The sequence below is a fragment of the Prunus mume genome, linkage group LG3 (genome assembly GCF_029339155.1).
Source record: "Prunus mume cultivar Tortuosa linkage group LG3, ASM2933915v1, whole genome shotgun sequence".
Classification (NCBI taxonomy): Eukaryota; Viridiplantae; Streptophyta; class Magnoliopsida; order Rosales; family Rosaceae; genus Prunus; species Prunus mume.
Window position 1 is genome coordinate 2143673 of NC_142700.1, and position 16710 is coordinate 2160382.

Here is a 16710-nt window from a genome sequence, read left to right on the forward strand (position 1 = left end):
AATATATTTTAATGATGACAGATTGTGTTTAAACGGAACAGATTAGTTCTAATAATTTGGATTATCGACAAGATTAAGGCTGAAAATTGAACCTATTATTTATTCTAGTAACTATCTGCAATTATAGAGGGAACCCTTCTTCATTTGCAGTTTTTTGTATTGTCAGTGTTTGTGTGTTGATTTTAAATGGAACAAGTACAGTCCCCTCCCCTTTATGCAAATCTTTTTCATTTGTACAAAATTCTTTCTTGTAGAAAAAGTGCAAAAGGTTTGCTATTTTCGGGTAATCATAGAATATCACGTGTGGTATATTGTGATTGACTTAAAATAGCAAAATAATGTTTCACACGAGTGTTTCACCTGCTTAAACTAATCTCCATTCAAAACCTGATATGCTGAACAATTCAAGGAATTAATCTGTGGGATTATAAAAATACTTTGACCTTGCCAGCTGTTCAGTTCTCTGACCAACAAAAGAAACTAGCAAATATGAACACGACAACTTCTTCTTTGTTTTGTTTTAATGCAACATGATAACTAGTACCTAAAGTCTGGTTTAAGTTAATCAAAGGTAAAGCTTCAAACTAGGACCAAGGTATGAATCCTCGGTTTTTGTTTCAACTAGACAATATTATGGTCCACAAAAATCACATGGCCATTTTGTTCCCACTGAGAAATTAAAAGTCACTCTTTTCTATAAGGACCCAAGTGACTGTTTAGTTGCGGGTCTCCTCATGCACGGCTTGTTCTTAATTATTAATTTAAGTGCACAAAATCAAACAGGTTTGATTAGGAAGATCTTTATTTGAAACTTTGTTTCGAAAACGATAAGACTAGGAAGGAGATGTTGGAATATTAATTAGTATAATAACCCTAATTAGTGCCATACACTGGATCTTATAGTGAAAAGGAATTGGTTCATGTACGCCCCCAGAATCTCTACAAACATGTGTTTAGTTACGTCAGATTGTGTTTACATAGGCATAGATTCGATCTATGCAGTGGGATTATTATATTGGAGTTGATTGATGGTTGTTTTTCTTTTAGTTTTATAATAAGGTTGTTTGGTTTTTTTATTTTTTTCAACATCATATTTTAGTGAACAAATACATGCGCCGGATCTAAATATGAAAATATGAAGATGAGCATGAATGCTACGTTTGCTCCGCCGTAGATGATATTGTCTGCTTTGAGCCCTCTCTCTGCCCTCACAGTTTTGTTTATGGGAACTGGGTCACTTATATTGGGATTGCTCTAGCCTAAACTCGCTTACTTGAGTTCCCATGACCTCGGCCAGTGAGCTCCCAAAATGTCTCGTGCTATATGGAGGTAAGTATGTATATATAAAGCACATCACCCCCTCTTTATTGGTCGATGTGGAATGTTATATAAATCATTGATCACAATGATTCTCATATAAAGCGCTCAAATCATTTTACCGCAAAACACAAATAGTTCCCCAAATGGCTGGTTTGATCCTTTTTTCTTCTGTGATTTTGCCGCGCCCTAGTTTCGATTGTGAAGCTTCAATTCAGCATTACCACTGTACTGATCGAATCAAATCCCATGCTATTGTTACTTGCATGTGGTAATGTTCTACTTATGTAGGTACGTAGGCACTTACATATCATAATCAAGATTCAAGGCCAAAGAGTGGAATTATACACTATTTGACTAGGCTATAGCTATTCAAATTATACTCTTTAAAGCGATTGTTGCTTGTGGTGTTCCAATTTTTGAACAACTTTTTCTACTGATAGAGGGCTATCAAATACACTACACAAATGTTAGGATTTGAATTCAAAACCTTGCTTGATGGAGCAATTGATCCAAACTACTACATATTAGTGGGTCCTTTATGCTGTGTTCCAATTTTAAGTCTCAAATTCCTGGCTTCTTTTCTAACTAGGGGTTTAAGATTTAATATCAGCCAAATTTTTGAACAATATACCTATCTGGGTACCAAATAAATAAATAATATTGTATCAATATCAAATGAAATGATTGAACAAATTCTCATTTCAATATATATTTGAAGAAAATTCTACAATGTACAAACATTAAAATCCATTACATGATGAACAAACAGCAATCGAATAGTAACTCTAGGAGTTGTTCCTTGACTGGCTGTGCACTGATGGACGGCGGTGAGGACCAAAGATGGAAGCCACAGAATTGGCTAATCCCACCACAATTCCCATCTTCACCTGACCCCTCTTCGGAATCGGACGGGCAGATAATCTCCTGGACAAATCTCCACCGTTCATCATTGCTCTCCCGGCAGTTGCTGTGGCACCCTCCATCTCTCTCTCTCTCTCTCTTCTTCTTCTTCTTTGTCTTGTGAAGTGGTAGAGATACAATACAACTTGGTTTTGCTGAGTGCTCTTCTTCCAAGGCCAGCAGCTTTCTTATATACCAGTACCACTCGGCTTCTTCCTCATTATAATGACCATATTAACCATGCTGCACTGCAATATATTGCGAAGTTGGGCATGGGCAATCCAGTCATTTCGGTTTTTATTATATATTATAATAAACATACAATAATGCAAGTGAAGTAATAATCAAAGTGCACGGGGTCCACAAAATAAAAGGATCACATGATATATAATATAATAGATGATAGTGGTGTGGTGGCTGGCTGCTGCTGCATATTGATCACGTGTTTATTAGTTTATGTTGGTGAAAGGAGTCAGCATTCCACCACAACCACAAACATCATGTTCAACTGTATGCTTTCTTGTCCTTTTGTTACAATGAAAAATTAATTAGGTGGTGATTATAATGGATTATCTTGTATGAAATACAAATACACTCAATCAATCAATCACATGATTAACTAATAAATTATTTTGAGAGATAATCTCTAGTAAGTTTTTCTCACACAAAATATGAACTATAATAAGTCGATGATATTATCATAAGATGCTAGGTATCCATTCAGAGTTTCATGTTAGGACAAATTGAAATCATATTGTGCAATGGATTTCAAGTTCCTTCCAATTCAAATTTCAGGTTCAAGCACTAAAGGAGCTTGAGCTTTCACCTTTTTATTTTTCTAAGATAAGATAGGAGAAAAGAAAAACGGAAACCCAACTCAATTTTCGTGATGTGAAATGGATTGATTGCAACATCCATCCACCTGAGTGATCTCTTAATTTATGAATACGTTGGTTGCGTATCATTCATGAAGGGCTTTTTAGTAATTGTTTTGTTTTTAATTCTCGATTTTCATGTTTTAGTTAATTAAATATAGAAGAGAAATATGTAGGAGAAAGAACAAAAGAGAGTCAGGAAGGAGAGGAGGAAGGAAACGAAATAGAACAGTATACAATGTAAAAACTGAAACCTATTTGAAATGGTTTTCCTTCTCAAGTTTTTATGAATTCTTCTTGATTTCTCTATCCTTCCTCATTCCACTCGTTTTAAAAATAAAAACAAAAATTCATTTCTCCTATATATTTTTCGCTCTCTACATAAAAATAGAAGAAATTGAAAATTAAAAATGATATAAATTATTGAACGGCGCCTCTAACAAATTTTGCAGCATATGGTTTGAAATTGAATGGCTTTCTACTCCACATAATTATGCCAAGGCAAACCATTCTTCTGGTCGTTTAAATCGTTGGTAAACCCCGATAAGTTGGGTTTGGATTTTTATAAAGCATGGGTAGACTAGGCCCAAACAATAGCTACATTGCAATTCCCGTTTGAGCTTAAGCCCATATTTTTATCACTATATTGGGCTGATAGGGCTCTGCACACGAAGGCATCTACCACACCTCACAGCCCAGAGAAATAAATTCCTTAACTTGTGTTTTGACCTGGCAAAGTTTACAGGTTGTTTTTTTCTGTCTTTTTCGTATCGGATTTGGCATGATCCCTAAAGTTAACGAGTTGACATGAAACAACTAGTTAAGTTAAAGGTGAAAATATTCACCCCAAAGTTATTGCTTGTAGATTTAAATTCAACATTGAACAAGGAAGATAGGGTGTATTTGTTTACGATAATGACATGCGGATGAGATAAGATGTTGTATCCACAAGTTAAAATAAAATGGGAAACTACGTCATGCTATTGAAACGCTGAAGTAAGTTGAGTTGAAGGCTATGTTGTTGTGTTGAGTTCAAACTTGAGCCGAAAAGAATCCAAAGCAAATCAGTCGACATAACTTAACAGTGAAAAATCAGATGAACATGATAATGACGTGTTTTGCTCCTCTGATTACGAGGCTAAGACCATTGTGGATTCAATTTTGGCATCTAATGCCTAGTGCTTTCAAAATTTTCAAAGAAAGTGGCACACTTGGCCTTTTTATTGCATGAGATAGTTTTGCTTAGGGTTAGTGTGTGTGTGTGTAAACCGAATCAAAGTTCATGATAAATCTAATCATCTTCTTTCATTAAAAAATAACTTGATCAAGGGCACAAGTTTCCAAAACTAGATGAAAGAAATCATGAAATCCATGATTATGGGGGCCTCTCCCTTAAAGATAAACATCATGTCTTTCTTTCTTTCTTTCTTTAGTATCACAACTTCCACTTGCCTACCAAAAACTGCCCCAAAAACGGTCTGAACATGAAAAAGAGAATCCAGCCGCTTAAAATAATGTCATCTATCAAACATGTAATGATCAATCTTATCAGATTGCCACTCCTCATAAGTTAACCAGTGCTAATATTAACACTTCTCAACATGCCGCATACGTCTTCATGAGTTCATAGTGACCATACTCTCCCTGCCGCATACGTCTTCATGAGTTCATGATGACCATACTCTGCTTCTATTTATTTGTGCCTTTCTATTTTTGTGTTAATTCCATATTAGTTTAAAATCTAATGATTTTTTTTTGGTACTTACTGTTTCTATAATTGTTCTATAAATAGAAGTGCAACATTAAATCACATAAACCACGTTAGTTCATAATTTGATTGACCGATTTTCAATAAAACATAAAACCAATATATACTAAATGTGACAAAAAAATACATATTATCAAAATTAAAATATGTTAAGCAATAGAATTGAAAGTGTATTTATTCAAGTTGTGTTATGCAATCCTTGATAGAATTAACAAATTTTGTTATTGAATCTAAATCAATAAGCAAGTTTTATTGGTAATATGAAATTAATACATACTCGGCTATATTGATTATTTTTTCTTTCCTAAATACTTCCCTAGGCTACAGCCCACCATAGCCATTAAAATGGTTGTTTTGTTTTTTTCAAACTTTATGAATTAAAAAAAAAACCCAAAAGGAAAAATAAATGAAGATAAAATGAGATATAATTAAAAAAAAAGTTTGTATTTAAAGTGACTTCCTTCTCCGATTATGATCCCAGAAGCATAAGCCATCACTTTCTCTTGTTTTTTCCCCCTTTTAGGCCAGCCTTCCAACGTCACCAAAACCCACATACTCCAAATCATAGGAAAACCACACTCACACACTCACTCAATAACTCACACAAAGCAAGATTTTTTTTCCTTCTTTCCTTCTTTCTCTTTCATTCATTGATTTGATGATATGCCTTTACATTCTTCAAGTATGGCTATAAAAGTCTCGCCTAATTTGGGACTTGGAAAATGGAATGACAAGCACAACAACTTCATACCCAACCACGTAGGAAGCTTCTTTATCTTCTTACGCGGCAACAAAACCCACCACAAAGCCATGTCGAGAGGCCACATTGGCTGCTGCCTATCCAGCTTCAACCAAACCCAGTCCTTCCCTGTCATGGAAGACCAGAAAAAACTCAGCTTTTCATCCCCAGAACCTGTGAACTACTCTCAAGAATTGGATGTGGCTGTGAGAACCGTGCAATTGGCATGCTCTCTCTGCCAGAGAGTTCAAAACAGTTTGATTTCCAAGACCAGCGATGAGTTTCAATCCAAAGATGACAATTCCCCTGTCACTGTTGCAGGTCATTCAATCTCTAACTCTTTCTTGTTCCTTGCTTGGTAACCCTTTTGTTGTTGTTTTTTTTTCTGAATTGGGTCATCAAAAATATTGGTTGGTTTTGGTTATTTGGTTGTTTGATTCAGATTTGTATGGTGTAGGCACAAAGGTTCTGTGTTGCTTTAAATTGTTTGGAGACTCTGTTTTGCTTCCTTTGATTATGAATACGTTTCTTCATTTGATTTCCTTTCTTGGGCATTTATTATATTTTTAAATGGAAGAAAACTCCTGCGCAGTCGTTGAATTATTGGAAGGAATGTAATTGTACAATTTACTTTCCGGGTTTCCTAAAAGATAGGCTTGAAGAAATAAATTCTTATTCAATTGACCTATGACGTATTCACTTTGAATTCTTAAGTTTGGTTCTTTTGGAAATTATGGAACTGTGGACATAATATTAAATTTCCTTTTAGTTCAAAGTGCTTTTGAAATTGTATTATAGAAAACATTTTCATCAACTTGTGCTGCTGTTTGGTGGTTTCCTAGTGGCAACTTTAGAGCATGTTGATAAAGTACAATGATGCTGCTAGTCCTAGTCTCCTAGAGTGCTTGAAAGATGCCTCCTTTGTGCATCAAGCATTTGTTCTAGTATTTTTTTTCTTTAGTATTTTACTATGACACCTTCACCCGTTAAGTTGCAGAATGTATGATAAAATGTTGAACCGAACGCACAAAACTCATCTCAGAATCTGCAAAGGTCATTATATCTTAGTCTCTGTGTTATGTTATTCCTTGAATTGATTCCGCCTTTTAGAGTGTGGAATCTCTAGAAAGGCACATTTACATTTTGGACCAAGCATAGTGGCACCTTAAGCCCTTATCTTGCAGTCTATTCCAGCAGCTCTATGTCTTTCTTTCTGCACTACCTTCAGAAACAATCTTCCTATTGTCCTGTCTCAGACTCCTAGTAATCGGTGTTCGTCTGCTCCCACATAGCTTTCTGATTGAGGATAGCATTACCTAATTTTCTTTTTACGTTAGGCATCTCTACAATTTGGAGTAGTTTAGCTTTCAGCAGTCAAAAGATGGGTTCCAGAAAAAGATGGAATATTTGGTACCATCATCTTAAGAAGTTGCTGACGGTTACCAGTTTATAGTTCTAAGCATTTCTCTAGGGATAGCTTACAATATAGCACCCTATTTTATACTGAGTTTTAAACTTGTTTATTTTTCGAATGGATTCCAATATATGACTTAAGAAACTTGGTACAAAAAACTGAGTGAAAAGCTGTAGCGTGCGACCAAATGACCTCCTGTTATTGGAGTCTAGTCAATTTGTAATGAATAAAGCTATGAATCTAGTTTAATAGATATCCTCTCTGCTCTTTTGTTATGCAATTTGGAATTGGATTGACTAATTTTCTTGAAATGTACCATGCAAACAGATTGGAGTGTCCAAGCAACTGTGAGCTGGATACTGTCAGAGTCTTTTGGGAGCAGTAATGTGTCCCTTGTTGCTGAAGAAGATATTCAAAATCTTTCCAAGGCTAAGGCAGGTGGACTATTAGAAACTGTGGTGAAAACAGTAAATGAATGCCTAGCTGAAGCACCTCGCTATGGACTTAAAGGTCCGAAAATGGCTCTTGGGACAACAGAGGTTCTTGAAGCCATCAGTCGATGCAACTCCATTGGAGGGCCTACTGGGAGATTTTGGGCACTCGACCCTGTTGATGGCACATTGGGTTTTGTGCGAGGTGATCAATATGCTATTGCTCTGGCATTAATAGAGGATGGAGAAGTTGTGCTTGGAGTTCTTGGCTGTCCTAATTACCCAATGAGGAAGGAATGGCTCAACTATCATCACCGGTATCATAGAATTATATCTAAGTTGACCCCATCAACATCAGAATCATGGGACAAAGGTTGTGTGATTTATGCTAGAAGAGGTAGTGGGGAGGCTTGGATGCAACCACTGCTCCATGTAAATAAGAACTTAGTGTGGCCAAACTCTGCAAGACCTGTCCGAGTGTCCTCCATTGACAATCCATCATTGGCAACCTTCTGTGAACCTGTTGAGAAGGCAAATTCAAGTCATTCCTTCACAGCGGGGCTAGCTCACAGTGTGGGGCTCAGGTACCGTATCTTTTGAGTTCCATTCTGTTTTCCATATATGTTACATTCTACTGATCTCATTTGGAATCTCATAGGACTTGAGCCATATTAGCTATTTCGATATAGATTCAAAGCTGTTGTTGAGTTAAAGTTGAAGCCTAAAAGTCATGTGGTAAATTAGATGCACAAGTTTTATTGTAAGAGAGATCATATTATCATGTTTTGGCTACTTGCAGGAAGCAGCCATTGCGAGTATACAGCATGGTGAAGTACGCGGCCATAGCTCGTGGGGATGCCGAGATTTTTATGAAGTTTGCGAGGGCTGGCTACAAGGAGAAGATTTGGGATCATGCAGCTGGTGTAGTTATCATACAAGAGGCTGGTGGTGTAGTTACAGATGCTGGAGGGCGTCCACTGGACTTTTCAAAGGGCATATACTTAGAAGGTCTTGATCGAGGTGTAATTGCTAGCGCTGGAGCCAACCTACATGACAAAATCATCAGGGCTGTTGATGCTAGCTGGGACTCATCTGCTTTATAACTTATAACAAGGGCAATGCTCTGATATGCTGCCTCTCTCTCTCTCTCTCTCTCTCTCTCTCGCAACTGCTTCTTGGGCTGCAATTACGTGAAACTGCTTTCATTTGTGTTGGGGCAAGGCCCATCTGGAAACCCTGTAAATTATGGAATTGAAACCCAGTTGACATATGGATTTAAAACACCATGCAAATCCATAGACAAAGTGAAAATGGGCATTGGCTTTCTGGAGGGAGCAAAATAAAAGGATGAAAAATAAGAAGCACAAAACAGAAAACAGAAAGGATAACGTTGAATCTTTGGCACGTTACAGTAAATAAGGCACTCACATCTGTGAGACTGTTCTGTGATAGATGGATGCAGCACGCAGAAGTAGAAGTAAATGACTGCTTCTGTTCAACTCTGTTTCTTTGAAAAAGATGCAATTTCAAGTTCAACGGAGAAAGAAGTTATCATACAAGTCATGACTCATACGCGTTGTTATTTAATGGCAGTGGACATGAAATCTTGACTTTGTGTCGAATTAATTAAGCAAGGACGGTTGCCTTTTGTAGTCCTAATCAATATATTAGCTAGCTAGCCATAAGCTTCGGGGATGCAAAACAAACAACTTCTATCTTTCTTTTTTTTTGCCTTTTCCTTTTGGGAGTTGAGAGAGACGTGTGTATCGAGTCAGAAAGTCAAATAAAATAAGTGGTCGGCCCTCCAGTTTTAATTGCTCAGCTCCTCCTGTTGACAACTCTGACAACGTAGTGGTTGTCAAGATCTAATGGGATTTCGCCAAAGGCAACTCAGACGGAGAGATTTAAACAACTTAAAAGTATCACTCTTCGAGAGACCTGTCAGCCACTGTAGTTTAGTGTGCATATCTTTCTTGCAAGCAGGGCAAAATTGAGCACAAAATGTGGGTCTTCTGAAAGCTCTAAGTACTGTTTAACATAATTTTTCAACAAATAAAAGAATGAGTTGAATGCGACACTTCCTCCTTTAATATTGCTTGTATTAAAAAGGAGAACTGTACCAAGTTGGACCACATTGAGCCTGAAAGGAATGAAAAGTTGGGCAAAACTTGTTAGGCAGTGTATAATTATCCTAAGTAAGGCACGAGGGATGCAAGTGTGGCACTAAAACAGCAGCCCTAGCTTGCTATATAACTTATAAGATGATTGTTTGTTTTCTAGCTAGCTCTATGCGTAGAATATAACATTTGATCTCAAGTCAAGGTGCCCACTATCATTATTAATTTGTGTCACCTTATTTGCCCAATCCAATCCCATCACAATATATATACGCGTACTTGATCATATGTGCAAATTAGGTTTCTTATCCATTACAGGCGTGCTTGATTGATGCATATGCTCAGAGGTCGTGATGCCTGCTTTTTCCTTCCAAATGCAGAGACTTCATATTTTGCATGTGCCCGTGACTTGAGAATCACCGTCGGCTTTAAATGAATTGCAGATTGGAAGTTAGCCACATTTATTCAGTGTTTTATGATATTGCTGTGAGTCCTGTGAGTAGCCAATTCTAACTCTCTCTTCTGTTCTGCTCATCTCTCTGCACATCCCATAAATATCTTCAAGGTTTCATTCAAAAATTAGATACGTAATTGTATTCAACAAGTAACATCTCAAAACTAACCTCAAAGCTAATTTTAACTGCTATAAATTGAGTAAGACATCGAAATATTAACAGAGTATTGACAAAATATATCAAATCAAATATCGACAATCTACTATGCACACTCGTTTCTAAAATGTAAAAATTGATTTCTGCATGTGGGTTCCCGCCGTACTGTTGATATCAGTTAATGCATAGACCAAACTTCATGTGTCAACTTATTACACAATATATAATACAAAAGGAATTTGAGAAAAACTTATCTATACCGAGAATGAGTCAATCACTCATTATTATGTGTATCGACATGATAATGCAACTTTTCAACATGACAATGCATGATAGGCTTAGAATACTATCATGATGATATCCCAATACATGTAACTTCTTCTCAAGAAATTTGGATATGTAATATATGTCAAATGTGAGAAACAAAGAGATGAGGATAATAAATGCACCCGACCTACTCACATTCATAGAGGGCCTTGCAAACTGTCCTCCAACACCATCTCTATTAAATGTGCCTTTTCTTCCTCATCACTGCCACTACCACTAGTACCACCACCAGCAAGGAAGGAAGGATATGTCCCCCACTCCACTTGTATATATTCATTCCCGGTTCACAAACAATCCTTTCTCAATTCTCATCACACTCTCTCCCCACTAACTCCCACCCAAAAAAAAGCAAAAGCAAAACGAAAAAATGATCCCAATATCAAGTCTTTTCTTAGCCACTCTGCTCCTCTCTGCTTCACTTGTTATCTCAGCCCGACCCGAATCCAGTTTCTCAGCTGAACTCAAGCACTCAAATGACAAACCCACCAACCAGAACAACAAAAACAACAAAGGTGGTGGTAATGGTGGCATGGGCGGGTTCTTTGGACCCGGCTTCGACATACCCGGGTTTGGAAAGGGCTTTGGCAGCGGTGTGGGTGGCGGGTATGGAGGCGGGTATGGGGGTCCGAATGGAGGGTACTCCAGGGGTGGTACTGTGAGGACTTCTCTGGTGTGTAAAGAAAAGGGTCCATGCTACAAGAAGAAGCTGACGTGCCCTGCTAAGTGCTTCACCTCCTACAGCCGATCAGGAAAGGGGTACGGTGGCGGCGGCGGCGGCGGGGGGTGCACCATTGATTGCAAGAAGAAGTGTAGTGCTTATTGCTAGAGGAAAATAGGGTGGTGTTCCTGTTATGCTGCTGCAGCCGGCAGCCGGCAGCCGGTAATATTAATATATAATATTAATATGATGAAGTTTTCAAGTAGTAGACCATATCATATATCCTATGGGACTATTTAATCTTCTTTTTTGCAAGTTTCTACTACTACTTCGAGTGGCTTAAGAGCATTTGTATGTTTTCCCTTTTTGGTGCTACGCTTTGCCGGTTGTATTTAAAGCTTTTTGTGATTGTGTTGAAACCTCAGGTCTATGTGATATGATTTTGCTTCATTTAAAGGCTAATGATGTCCTCTATGCTCCAGAGTCTATCAACTTTGGACCACACCACGCATCTCAACAAAATTTCATTCAAGTTGATAGTTATTCTTGATTCTTTTGACAAAGACAATATTTTCTTTCATTTAGGATATACGTTGCTTTCGTAATTAATATTACAGTCTAGCGTTGATCTGTTGCAAAATTTTAAAATCAGCCTTTTCATATCTATTTATACCTTATACCTTCACTCAATACGCAAATAAGGGCCCAGGTTACAGGAACAATCATAGCCGAGAGTGACATTTCTAAAAATTAGGCGAAAAATGATGGAATTAACAGGATCTTTAGAAACAGCAAAATGAAGAGAAAATGTTGTTTTTTTCTTCTAGCAAGCCTCCTAATCAGTCTCCAGTATAGAAACAGTGGTAGCACTTAAATCAATCAATCTCTATGAAACAAGCATAAAAAGGAAGGAACAAATAAAAAATAAAGGCTCAAACAAAACATCTGTGTATCCGCAAATCCTGCAACTAAGGGCATATACAACCTATATCAATACAGAAGTCTCCCATCTTTTCTTCTCCGTACAAGCTTTTAACTTCAAAGCGCTGCCCTCACAACTCCTCTTGCTCCTTCACGCCTCATTTCGGCCGCTTTACCGCTTCCCCGGAAGTACATGTACACTTGCTGCACATGCAAAGGAAAAAAAAAAAAGGTGTTAAAAGAGGACCAGAGAATAAGTGCTACAACAGCACCCAACACATTGCTTATCTTTTTGTGAGAATCTGGCAACAAGAATTGGATATTGGAATTGGACCTGAATAACCCAGATGCTAAGCAATGATTCAAGACAGAACATTCCAAATCCAATGAAGTAGAAGATCTATAAACAATGAAAAAATAATTAGTATCCTCAAAGAAAAAGAAGCATCTGAATGTGCTCCACGCGTGTGGGGGTGGGCAGTCATACAGAATGTTCGGAAAAAAATTGACTTCAGGACCAGCATTCTTACCCCAACCAAAGCATGGTTTCCCACAACATCAACTGCAGCCAGAATGCCACTGTTCCAAAGGAACACAACAGGAAATCATAAGCAGCAAACAAAGGGAAAAAGGTTTTCTCTTATAAAGAATGTTGAAGTGCATTCCTAATTTAAAAGAGGGCATACGTGAGAGATTTTCCTTTGAAAATTAGTGGAGGAGCAACAGCAGCAAAGATGCAGAAGCCAATGTGGAGCTGTAGGAAGAAGAAAATAGATTATGAGTAATAGTTATGCTGAGTTCCTGAAATGAATTGCATGCCTACTACCCAACTTACCAAATAAAACATGAAAAACCATCCATACTTCAAAGCACTCTCGGACCTGCAAAAAGATTGAATGAGAATACAAATCAATTTCACAAGTAAAAATCCAGGAGCTAAAACATCAGTCCACATTCTTGAAACAATTACATGATACATTAGCGCTAATGTCAGAACAGAGGTTAACAACTTGGAAGTTGCAGCAGCTGAACCAGATTAATTCCTCATAACCATCATCACATACTATCATATTACTAAAATCCAATAAAATTTCTTCCCTACATGTTCACTAAATTGTTCTTTGTTGCTTCATTATAGTCTCACATGGGTTCAAGCTTCAGAGGGTTTCTTTTTGGCTTATAAACAAGAGGAATCACAAAAATAGGAATTCAGAAAGGCTAAAAAAACAAGAAGAAGAAAAAATACATATCAAGGACCAATTTTATAAAAATGGGCAATATATACCTGAAAACTCGGTACAGTGGCCGGTACCACAAGACATAGGATCCAGGAGCCCCTGCTATGAAGTAGATAACAGCAAGGAACCAGATTTTTACCCCTACACAAAAATCACAAAATGTTCAAATTCACCAGACTTGAGGATCCAAAATAAATACTTGATCATGTGCAGAACAGGTGCACAGTATACTATCACTCACCTTCGCCCTTAATCCACGCTGTAGTAACAGCTATTATATTCCAGAAAAGGCAAAGAACAATTCCTGCATAACATCACCATTCATCACCAAAATCTAGAGAGTCCCTGATGAACTTTAGTTTAAAAGTTAAGGATACTTAAAAAATAAAAAATAAAAGAACAGCTCACACAGCCTATCTCACAACCAAATCATGATGGCATGATGAAGTAATGCTAAGAAACAGACGATTAGACACTACAGCCACTAGGTAAAATAAGTCATCTTTTGAAGTCAAGAGCATGCAATGGTATATAGAAACTAAACCCAACTGCTATACTTATGATTGTTATAAGTTTTGGGCTTTCATCAAATTTTCAGGCCTAACACCATAGTACAAGGTCAACCACCAACAACAACGATTTCCGCCCAAGGGAACAAAAAGCCACACACATATACAATTCATTTACATTAAATTTGCAATTATAATTGTGATTATAGTTAACACATAATCATAACATCCATAAAATTAGATGGTTGGCATACCTAACCATGTGGTAAACGCAACATACTGCACCCTTTGTAAGTGAATCGGTATTTCATTTGCAATATCATGATGGATAATTGGGAAGAAAGCTGGCCAATTTTTTTCCTCAAGAACAATTCCAGCTGCAAAACAAAAGGGAGCATGGAAAAACTATTGTTGATAAACTTTCAAAGGACATCAAACTTGTAAGTGTTTGTACAGCATTTGGAACACAATACTTTAAACCCCCCCAAAAATGAGAAGAAGAGGAAAATAAATTTAAAAACAGTTAAAATACCACGTGCTGCAGCATCTTCTTTCCGTTTTACTATCTGCACAATAATAAATTAAAAAACAGTTAAATTTTGTATGGATGAATGATCAACCATAACAGGAAGTTAATTGAAACATATGTTAAGAAAGTAAAAGTCAACAAGAGAAGAACGAAACAGAACTGCTCTGAAAATATTCAAAGAAAAAACTCATAAGCCAGTCCCTTTAATCCATCCCAGAAAATTGTCCCCTTAAACACCCTCCTACTCCTCCCTAACCAGACACCAAGAAAATGCATAATGGTAACAGCCCTTCAAACACGTCCCTTATACCTTGTAACAGGACAGCCATGTCATCCTACGAGCACATCTATAACCATACCAGATTCCACCACGGAACACCAAATTTGGAGAGAACGAATTGCCACACTTTTTGTTTTTTGTTTTTTTATTATAGAAAAAGGCATTAATGAAAATCAGCACTATCTTTTTATGTAAAAATGCAATTCACACGCGCATGACATTGTATCACTGACGTCACCCCCTGCCTCTCTTTATGGGGTAGGATTGTACTCCAGGAAATACAAGCGGTACAATCCAACCCAAAAAGGTCACTTTCACACTTTTTAATTTGAGAAGATTTTCAGCCTCGTATTGATGACCAGGTTGACAACAACAGTGTACTAATTAAGTACATAGCCCAGTAAGAGAAAATTTCACACATTCAAAATTTATAGTTTCTTTCAAGTCATACCTCCTCCCGCTTTCTCAATTCAGCTTCTTTAGCTTGGAGCTCCCTCTCCCTCTTTTTCAGATCCTAGATTCAAAAGAAAGAAAAAACTAAAATTAGTATTTAAAAAATAGGTCAATTTCAATTGACTATTTAACAAGTTGAGTTCAAACTTACTGCATTTCCATCGATAGGTATATCAACGGTGTCACCAAGGCCATAATTGAAACCAGCACGCTCAGGAGGAAGAGGTGAAAGTCTTGAGTTTTTGGCAGGAGCAACACTTCCAGGATTCTGATCAATTTGTAGCACATATGCATGAGAGCTCAAACAGTAGGTGATATAAGCCAGTATATTTCCTCAGTTTCTTTTACATACAAAGCCATGATTACCGTTTCCAAAGGAAACAGAGAAACACATCATTTAAGAACCCAAGTAATGAACTCAATGTTCCCTGTTAATAAAACCCTCTATTCTCTACCGTCAATGTACTCCACAGATACAACTACATGTCTAGATGTACTTTAAACAATAATTGGATGGTTTTAGAAGCTCTGAATTTTGGGAACTTTATAGGTACCCCTTCCATCCACGATTTGATTGTAATCCAAAATCTGTTCTGGGGGTATCAGAAATTAGAACAACTACTTGTGAACGGAGACATTCAAGTATGATCCATTTTCCTTAACGGGGTTACATGAATCTACATCCTTTTTTACAATGCAATGTCGTATCTAAAGTTGAACATTTTTGTCCTTTTAGAGTCAAACCTTAAGTTAAGAGTCCACACCAAAATCATTTTCTACAAGCAAAAAACGTCTAAGGAAGATAGTTTTTAAACCCTATATGTGCAAGGGACTGAGCACTGTGTCTGGAATCCCATTCCGACCATATCCAACAAGATTTTGGCTGGTATTAAAAACCACACAATCTACCGCCAACGCCAACTCAAAATCGAGAAAGAAAAAAAGAAGTTGCGAAGCTGGATTTAGATAAGGTTACTTGTATATATGGATTTCGATCATAATTTCTAGAGAAAACTGCTATAATAAAAATTCAACAAGACAATAAAGCTCCAGAAAAGTTGCGCAGTTGGAGAAAAGTCGATCGATTTACTTTAATTTCACAACGAAACCCAAACACACAAAAAACCATAGATCTTAAAATCTACTAAAACACATCCAAAACCCAGCAAGTCAACGACCTTACTAAATCAGATTCACCAAATTAAAAAACCCAATTCGAATTCATTTCAATAGAAACAGTAGGAAAATGATTGGCAAAGAAACTTACAGAGAAGGGATTGACTTCATCTTCCTCAGCAAAAGGGTTACTATCGTATCGACCAGCCATGGAAGAGAGATAGATGAGATTTGAGTGCCGAGGACCAGTCTCAGAACTTGGAGGCAAATTGTCTTAAGAGATCTGAGACTACAAGCAGAAAATGAAAAGAAAAAGCTTGTAGGCGAAGAAATAGAATTGAAGGAGAAAAATTATTTTCAGGCACAAAATTAAAAGAAACTGAGGAGATTAATGGAATTTCTAGAGAGAGAAAATCAGTGAACGGTTGCTGTCTTTAAATATTTTTCTAGATAGAGAAAGCGGAGGACTCGTCTACTCTTTTGTCCGCTTTCGACAACGAAGGC

General features: G+C 37.1%; 3 protein-coding genes across 3 annotated transcripts; 2 read left to right on the forward strand and 1 right to left on the reverse strand.

The window, feature by feature from the left end:
- Nucleotides 1-5342: 5342 nt before the first annotated feature.
- On the forward strand, nucleotides 5343-9268 carry LOC103324660 (3',5'-bisphosphate nucleotidase AHL-like). Its single transcript, XM_008226754.3, has 3 exons — nucleotides 5343-5923; nucleotides 7344-8031; nucleotides 8247-9268. The coding sequence occupies exons 1-3, from the start codon at nucleotides 5527-5529 to the stop codon at nucleotides 8548-8550; spliced, it is 1389 nt and encodes a 462-aa protein (XP_008224976.2). The 5' UTR covers nucleotides 5343-5526; the 3' UTR covers nucleotides 8551-9268.
- A 1457-nt stretch (nucleotides 9269-10725) lies between these two features.
- On the forward strand, nucleotides 10726-11579 carry LOC103324661 (uncharacterized). Its single transcript, XM_089047650.1, has one exon. The coding sequence runs from the start codon at nucleotides 10870-10872 to the stop codon at nucleotides 11326-11328; it is 459 nt and encodes a 152-aa protein (XP_088903776.1). The 5' UTR covers nucleotides 10726-10869; the 3' UTR covers nucleotides 11329-11579.
- Nucleotides 11580-11910: 331 nt separating this feature from the next.
- On the reverse strand, nucleotides 11911-16701 carry LOC103324662 (secretory carrier-associated membrane protein 3-like). Its single transcript, XM_008226756.2, has 12 exons — nucleotides 16358-16701; nucleotides 15242-15358; nucleotides 15089-15151; nucleotides 14361-14394; nucleotides 14083-14205; nucleotides 13561-13623; nucleotides 13367-13460; nucleotides 12917-12962; nucleotides 12768-12835; nucleotides 12612-12660; nucleotides 12416-12481; nucleotides 11911-12285 (listed from the first exon to the last, which is right to left on the reverse strand). The coding sequence occupies exons 1-12, from the start codon at nucleotides 16415-16417 to the stop codon at nucleotides 12199-12201; spliced, it is 870 nt and encodes a 289-aa protein (XP_008224978.1). The 5' UTR covers nucleotides 16418-16701; the 3' UTR covers nucleotides 11911-12198.
- Between the last annotated feature and the right edge of the window lie 9 nt (nucleotides 16702-16710).